General features: G+C 35.0%; 1 protein-coding gene across 1 annotated transcript; it reads right to left on the bottom strand.

Annotated features, from left to right (window-relative positions):
• Nucleotides 1–280: 280 nt before the first annotated feature.
• Nucleotides 281–8342, bottom strand: LOC102605405 (serine/threonine-protein kinase CDL1). Its single transcript, XM_006367201.2, has 5 exons — nucleotides 8089–8342; nucleotides 5109–5296; nucleotides 2455–2644; nucleotides 1982–2373; nucleotides 281–988 (listed from the first exon to the last, which is right to left on the bottom strand). The coding sequence occupies exons 1-5, from the start codon at nucleotides 8183–8185 to the stop codon at nucleotides 683–685; spliced, it is 1173 nt and encodes a 390-aa protein (XP_006367263.1). The 5' UTR covers nucleotides 8186–8342; the 3' UTR covers nucleotides 281–682.
• Between the last annotated feature and the right edge of the window lie 650 nt (nucleotides 8343–8992).

Genomic DNA, 8992 nt, shown 5'->3' on the forward strand with positions numbered 1-8992 from the left:
TATTTCAAGTTAAATGATTAAAAATACACTTAAATATCTCAATTTTGAGTGTCATAACTGAACTATCATCAAATATTTATTGAAACACACCTTAACTATTTGTTGTTTGCTTTTCCTACCTGAACAATGGGTGATACTTCAGGTAGATAAAGTGGTCAGCTGATAGAAGTGTGTTTCAACAAATAATTGACAATAGTTCAAATATGAAACTCAAAAGAAAGATACTTCAAATGTGTTTTTGACTGTTCACTTAAATGATTTTTAATCACAAAGATATGGCTAAAAAAGAATATAATTAAATACAATCATTGAGTCTGTCATTATACATCATAATTTGCCTTTTAACAATACAATACTTATGCACACGGAAATGGTTAGGCAAGCCCACTTTGTACAACAAAAAGCTATGCAGGGCTACCAGGAAGTGAGCAAAACCATAAGCTGCACTAACACGAAACAACTACGTACTCACATGCTCGATATTAGGGAAGATAAGCATAACTGGTCTGACTTCCGAGTACAAGATTTTGGCGGTCATTGACAATACAAGTTCCGTTTGGTTGAACTTGTACTTGAGTTGCATTTGATTGTCGTTTGTACTGTGATCTATAGCTGTAATCCAAGAGGTCACTCGTCTTGATATTATGTACTTGTTCATAGAGCAACTTGTTTAGTCTTCCTATCACCATCTAGATTCATAACTGCCACCCTTTTGTCGCTTATCAGCATCACGTCTTGTTCTAGGTGGAGTAGCAGGTGTCCAGCGCAAATTTTGAACTCCCTGAGTATCACTGTCAAATTTCTGTGCAGCAAGGTAAGATAAAGCTGTGACGACGTCTGCTATGACTGGACGCATGTTAGGTTGCTCCTGAACACACATTGCTGCAACTGCTAGAGCTTGGTACAAGCCTCTTTCTGGATATTGTCCTTGAAGCATTGGATCAGCCATCTGTGAGAATTTTCTCCGATCTCTGAACAACGGTTTTGCCTGGAAAGGAGAGCATGAGTATAATCTTTGAACTTGGTTCTATAAATTGATTTTCTAATAGCAAAAATAATATTCTTTTCCATTTATATTAGTAGTCATAATATTGCCTCCGTAGTTTCTCGTCCTCCGATTTTTGTTAATACCTATTGTCCTTGTACCATGATTATCGAATTTGTTTTGATGTAGTTAGTGTTCTGTTACCATCTGCTTCTTGTTATTATATGTTGTTTATTGTACTTCCATTACTTCTTGTTCGGGACTGCTTTGGATTGTTTTTCTTTGAGCCAGGGGTCTATCGGAAACCTCTCTACCTCTGAGGTAGGAGTAAGGTTTGCAAACATTCTACCTCCTCAGGCTCCACTTTGAGGGACTATACATCCAAATTCCATTATTAAGTACTCCAAATAACAGAAAACTGAACCTCACTGCAAGCTGTTGCTCAGACTCTCCAAAATGTTGCCTCACCTATGCGGACCCTCCAAAAATGCATACTTTTAGAGGATCTAACATGCCTCAAGAGGTATTTTTGGGGAGTTCGAGCAACATAGACTGCATGGCTGGATCAGCCTGGAAGCCTCTAAAATATCAATCCAGTATCTAGACAGTAGGGATATTGAAGTTCTATCCAAAAATGATTGTAGTATTTTGTTTCAACGCAAAAAGGAAGAAACTTTTTTTATCTTCCAAAAGGTTCTTAAGAACGGAGACAACAAGATAAAGGTACTTCCTCCGTTGTTTGTCTGGTTGTGACTTGACGTGGAGTTTAAGAAGGAAAGAAGACATTTGAATATTGTGGTCTTAAGATATGTAGAATGTACCCAAATGTCCTTTAATGTTGTTGTATTATATAAAAACCATGTGGAAAGTTAGAATAAAAGAGTTGCAAAAGAGAAGAAGAAAGAGGCTTTCTTTTTTTAAACAGACTCGTACTAAAAAAGAAAGTAAGACAAACAAATTGAATCAGAGGGATTATATAATCAGAAAATATCTTACCCATGCAACCAGATTGTGTTCTCCTCCAGTTTTTGAATTTTCAATTGCTTTCCTTCCGGTGATGATCTCCAAGAGGACGACTCCAAAGCTGTAAACATCCGACTTTAACGTCAACTGACCAGTCATGGCGTACTCTGGTGCACAGTACCCATAAGTACCCATAACTCTAGTAGAGACATGAGTGTTATCTCCTACAGGCCCCAACTTAGCCAATCCAAAGTCAGATAGCTTCGGGTGATAACCCTCACCGAGCAAAATGTTGGAACATTTTAAATCACGGTATATTACAGGTGGACTTGCTCTGTCATGTAAATATTCCAAGCCCTTAGCTGCTCCAGCTGCAATTTTCATTCTCATATTCCAATCAAGCACTTTCTTACCGGGTGTAAGATCTGCAAATACCTGATTTAAATCCATATCTCAACCAAAAATGCATAGATAATGGAAGAGGCTATCAATATTAGAGAAATTACCATGAAGATGGTCATCCAGTGATCCTAGTGGCATATATTCATAAACCAGAAGTCTTTGATCTCCATCAGCGCAATAACCAGTTAAATTTACCAGGTTAGGATGGTGTAACAGACTTAGCATCAGCACTTCAACAAGAAATTCCCTGTTCCCTTGCAATCCATTACGATCAAGTTGCTTGATGGCAACAATCTACAGAAAATAAATGAGAAGAGATGTCAAAGCATAGCTCCAGCCCATATCTTAGATGTCCAAAGCAATATCATGAAGCATAGTACCCGAAAATAAAATCTATATCTATATCTATCTATCTATATATTTATACAGTATTTATTAAAGCAGGGGCCAAAAACCCCACAAACAGCCAAGTGGCATTATCTTTAAATGACACATGGCCATTGTTAAAACAAAACTAACTACCCTCGTCACAAAACAATTTTTTTACAATTCAAATGTCACGGCTTTTAATTATTCAGTTTCCTCACGTCTCTTAATTGGCCACCAACCCACTACCCACTTTGTAACCTCCCTCTGTAATAAACCAGCAAGAAGAAAAGAAAAAGTAACCTCCATATTTTACACTTTCTGAAAACCTATGAAAGCAAGCACAATAACAGTTGATGCGACTGTCAAATGATTTTGTTAAAAAATTCGCCAGAAGAAGTCAAAATCAAAAGATACAGATCCAAACTTTCTGCAATAGTTTTGAGGTTTCTTTTGCAAATCGAAAAGCTCATTTCGTTTTGAGAAAACTACCTCAATTTTTCCAGTAACTCCACTTCATGGCCCAAATCTCCCACCCCACGTCCATTTATACCCCAACCATAGTTGATTGATCTAATCTCCCTCATGAACCCTATGCGACAAAATAGCCAGTTCAACCAAAATCTGGTGGATTGGGGGCATAACCAGACTGGAGGGACCAAAAAAAGAACTTCATTCCAATATTGAAAAGAAAAAAGTGACAGAAAAACACCAGACTGGAATTGAGCCGCCCTTTATATACTCTTTCAAATCCTCTCTCTCCAAGAAGGCAATCACCTCGAAAGTGTTAGGTATGTTAACTGGGCTAACAGGTAGGCGACAACAAAATCTGGCAGCAGAGCATTTATATGTAGTATATTATTTATGGTTGTGGCTGTTATTTGGAGAGAAAGAAATGGATTATGGACTAAGGTTCAATGTTGCTCACTATTTTGTTGATAAGTCTGCAGAGAGGTAGCCCTTCACATACATATCAGAGGCCAAGATTTACCAAAGTGGAGGTGAATACTGAACAAACTGCATTGCCTACCACAACAATGGAGTGCTGCTTTTCTATCTTCTGCCTTTTCATGTTTTGTAGGTTGATGTTTATAGAAATGAAATGTTATAGTGCCTAGCAAGCAGTGTTATCAAAGGCACACTTAAGCCCTGAAGCAAGGCCCAAAACGTGTTGAGCACTTCACCTCACTTAATGTGCACTTCAATGTCGTCATCAAGGTTCTTTTTTTAAAAACTGGTAATGCTGTATTTTTCAGCATTAAGGATATGCTGGAGACCTTCAAAAGACGAACAAAAGAAGAGAATGAGGGAGAAACTACTTACAGAGAGCCTAACAGATCTACAAGCTCTAATTCCTCTATATCTGTTTCTTTACACCAAAAAAAGAAAGATACAATACAATTCCATTTAACTTTATGAATGGAATTGGACTTATCTTAAAAACATCTACTGTTTCTCTCTCTCCACAGTCCACACAGTCCACCAGATGCAATGTGGAATGATTTTCCACCATCTCTTCTGGCTCTTGCTTCGTCATCAAGTCTAAGGCATATTTTTCCTTGCCAATGAACCTCTTCTGAAGAGACGACACTAAACAATTGATATTTTCTCTTTATCGTAATTATTTTTCAATTTCTTTGTTCATATATTGGTCATTCATGCTTAAAAATTATTCGTCTTGGGCAAAAGATATATATTTGTATTTTGTCTCTCTTAGCGCTTTTTTACATTAAGCCCGCGCTTTCTTTGCGCTTAAAGCCCCCAATGGACTTTAGAGCTTTTTGCTTTTGATAACACTGCTAGCAAGCGTTGCAGACTATCTGCAAATAGCTTTAGTTCTTAGATCTGTTTTTGTTATAAAAAAAAATGTGTGCATCGTGCGAGTACTATACTAGTAATTAAAATAATAGCAATAGTGATAACAGCAAAAAATGTTATTTCCATTTTTATTATTACTAATTATTATTATTTATACCCGAGAAATCCACAAGGACTGGTTGCGCACGGTTTGAAACTTGATGGATTATACTAAGTTGTTGTCTATGGCAGGGTTTGAACCTGTGACATGCACCCATATCCCACACATCACAAGTAGCACCCCTACCAATAGATCATCGTCATTATCATTATTATAATAAACAAAAAGGAACTGATAAACACCAAGGTCATTTCCGTCCTACTCCTTCCATAAAGAAGAGGGTAGACTTGGCACACAATTTAAGAAAGAAGAAAGGAAATTAAATAGTGAAAACCATACTAATATCCCTCATGAACACTATGCGACAAAATAGCGACTTCAACCAAAATCTGGTGGATTGGGGGCATAACCAGATGGAGACCGAAAAAAGAACTTCATTCCATTATTGAAAAGAAAAAGGTGACAGAAAAAGACCTGATTGGAATCGAGCTGCCCTTTATATACTCTTCCAAATCCTCCCTCTCCAAGAAGACAATCACCTCGAAAATTTCTTGTTGCAACTGCTAATTCACGAAATGTAAAAATCTTGGCTCCAATATGACCAGACTCGCCATCCTTAACATACTCCTTTGAACCTAACAGAGTCTTTGCCTTCAACTTATCTGAACACGAAAACAAAACAGAAATTACAAAAGGAAAGAAAATCACGGAACTGAAAGTCTGAAACCAAACAACTAGGGTTCAAAAACATCAAATATAGCCGACTGGGTGATCAAGAAGCCGAAGCGATCTAGATCACTTTTCAATTAGTCCAATCGTGGGAAATGCATGATACAGAACTTGGTACAACCACTTGATGTACTGGGAAATTGTGCAGTTTCAATAACTGAGTGTTCTCAACAAATTTTCTATTATGACAGTCATGCAAGATACAGTAAGAACAGCATGGTTGGATTAGCTAACTCGGTAAATATCACCAAGAATTCATCATTTCTACTATGCAACACTCGTTATTATTCCCTATCAACCGGTTCCCACATTACCGGGTCCATTTAGAAATGAAAACTTTCTAGAGTCACCTGATGGAACCTTAAAAAAGAAAAAGAGATGAGTTAAATTTGCATAACAAAATAGCTTTGTGAAACTTGGATGGTAAAATAGAAGTTGAAACTCTTGGATATCCAATAGAAAGCTCCTCATTTTTTTCTTAAAGAAATTTTGTGGAGTTGACTGAAGTTGGATGGCTCTTGTTTTCGTTTTAGTATATCTCACCTTATGAATACCAATAAAAACATTAAAAACGGGGAGGGAAAGAAGCAAAGTTGCTCCTTTAGGGTACGGGAATAATTGACCTCAAGACTCCTTTTTAAATAAATATTGTAATCGGGCCAACTTGTCACTATTTAACTAATCCATCGAGTACCTACTACTTCCCCCATCAGCATATTTACCGGGTAACTCTGTCCACCAAAACTTACATAAATGAAAGAAATCATTTAGTGTTTTTTGTCTCTATTGGTATTTGAACCTTGGTTTCTCATAGTCTATTGAAACGTCATTGACTGCTAGCCACACCTTTGGGTGCCAATTGACCTTAAGATTACTGACAGCTCACCATTTTATCTTTTTATTCGTCATTTCTATGCTTCCTTTTGATCCTAGAAGCACAAATACTCATTGACATAATATATCTGATGAAATTCCCAGTTGACTCAACTCCAGTTCCATGAAACAGACTTTCATGCAACCTTAAGAGACATCTTCACCCTAAAACACAGTTGACATTGTTCTAAGTCACCGGATGGCAAACTTCACCACTTTCATATTTAAGAGCAGTATCCACCAGCTTAAGCCACAAAACTAGCCCCTAGAACCCTTCTTACTACATTCTGATTCATTCTCCGGCACCTCCTAAATCCTTAGTCTCTACTAATTAAATCCATGAAAACAACCCAAAGCAATAAGGAAAAATTTAGCAGGTCATTGGGGCTACCCCTAAATATTACCAAAAAATGACCATAACTACCATTGATTGTCGAAAGGGGTATAGTTCCGCGCCACCAAACAGTTGCAACTGTACATCTTAAAGCAATCAATCAGTCAACCAATTGTCCCTCAATCCTAAATTAATTGGGGTCGGCTATATGAATCCTCTATATCATTTCGCTCAATTTGGGCTCATTCTATTCCAATGTTAACAAATTGCTCATGTTTTTTAGGCAAACTAGGAGTTCTTAGAAACCTCCTAAAATTCCTCTAAATAATGTAAAAAAATGAAGCCCCAAATCATCTAAAGACGAGAAAATTGACAAAAATATAACAAACCCATTTCATAGAATCATTTAAACTTGAAGCTCCAAATCATCTAAAGACAAACAAATTTGACACAATACATTAAGCCCATTTAACAGAATCATTAAAACTTGAAGCACCGAATCATCCCCAAGAAGAGAAATTCAACAATATTACAACAAACCCATTTCACAGAATCATTAAAAGTTGAAAACTTGAACTCCAAATTCACATAAAGACGAGAAATTCGACAAATATACAACAAACCCATTTCACAGAATCATTTTTAAAAAAAAACTCCAAATCATCTCTAGACTGAGAAATTTGACAAAAATACAACAAACCCATTTCACAAAATCATTAAAAAAAAAAAACTCCAAATCATCTCTAGACTGAGAAATTTGACAAAAATACAACAAACCCATTTCATAAAATCATTTTTAAAAAAAAACTCAAAATCATCTAAAGACTGAGAAATTTGACAAAAATACAACAAACCCATTTCACAAAATCATTAAAAAAAAAAAACTCCAAATCATCTCTAGACTGAGAAATTTGACAAAAATACAACAAACCCATTTCACAGAATCATTAAAAAAACTCAAAATCATCTAAAGACTCAGAAATTTGACAAAAATACAACAAACCCATTTCACAGAATCATTAAAAAAACTCAAAATCATCTAAAGACTCAGAAATTTGACAAAAATACAACAAACCCATTTCACAGAATCATTAAAAAAACTCAAAATCATCTAAAGACTCAGAAATTTGACAAAAATACAACAAACCCATTTCACAGAATCATTAAAAAAACTCAAAATCATCTAAAGACTCAGAAATTTGACAAAAATACAACAAACCCATTTCACAAAATCATTAAAACTTAAAGTTCCAAATTATCTCAAGAGGAGAAATTCGACAATAATACAACAAACCGATTTTACAGAATCATTAAAACTTTAAAGCTCCAAAATCACATAAAAACGAGAAATTTTAACAATAATACAACAAACCCATTTCACAGAACCATTAAAACTTAAAAACTTGAAGCTCCAAAATCACAATAAAGACGAGAAATTTGACAAATATACAACAAACCCATTTCACATAATCATTAAATTAGTCTTCTTATACGATAAATATGCATTTTTATAGTTACCGGAACCCAGTTGGACCGAATTAGTCGAATCTTTCTTCTTCTTCTTCCTCTTCTTTGATGTCTGCTTCAATGCTCCAGAACATGGAAACCAACCCATATCTCTCACCTCCTTCTACTTTCTCTCTACATACATAATATAGAGTCTATATATATATACCTTGTGAATATTGAAGAGTGGCACCCTACACAGAGAGGGAAAAAGAAAAAGCCTTTCACTGCTGAAATGACAGAGAAAAGAGAGACTCATATAGTCATATCATATTAAACCTTTTTTGACCAAAATAAAAAATTGTGGAGTTAATTTCTTGTTTCCACTCTCTATCAAATATCAAAGGCAACTCCGTATCTATAAGACTCGAACTTAAAACTTTTGAAGTAAGAGAAAAACAACCTTATTCACGGTATTACATCTTTCTTTTTGCCCTACCCCTACCACACTCCCGAAACGCTCAAGTATTAACTCGTCAACTTGATTTTAATTTTTATATCTATTAATTATGTGAATTTCAAAATTATCAATCATATATTGTTGTAATTTTTACATAAATAACTTATTGTTTATCTATCTATCAAATGTCATATGAGTTAATAAAAAATAATATATAAATAACTTATTTCTTATTCAGCTATCAAATCATCCTTACTCATTTAAGTTATTATTTATTGACCAAAATTATAAATAAATAAAAAATGTATTAGTGCGTGGCAAGTAAGTAGATATTTGGTAATCTTTTAACACATGACATGTCCTAAAGTATGTGTGATTAAAGATTTCCTTTTAAAATAAATAAATAAATAATTGACCAACACATAAAATAATTTATTAAATTAAGATACCTCCAATCTGTAACACATGACGTGGTAGCCTAGCAATTTATAAGTAAAAAATAAATTAAAAAACTTT

This window comes from Solanum tuberosum, unplaced genomic scaffold, assembly GCF_000226075.1.
Source record: "Solanum tuberosum cultivar DM 1-3 516 R44 unplaced genomic scaffold, SolTub_3.0 scf00742, whole genome shotgun sequence".
Lineage (NCBI taxonomy): Eukaryota > Viridiplantae > Streptophyta > Magnoliopsida > Solanales > Solanaceae > Solanum > Solanum tuberosum.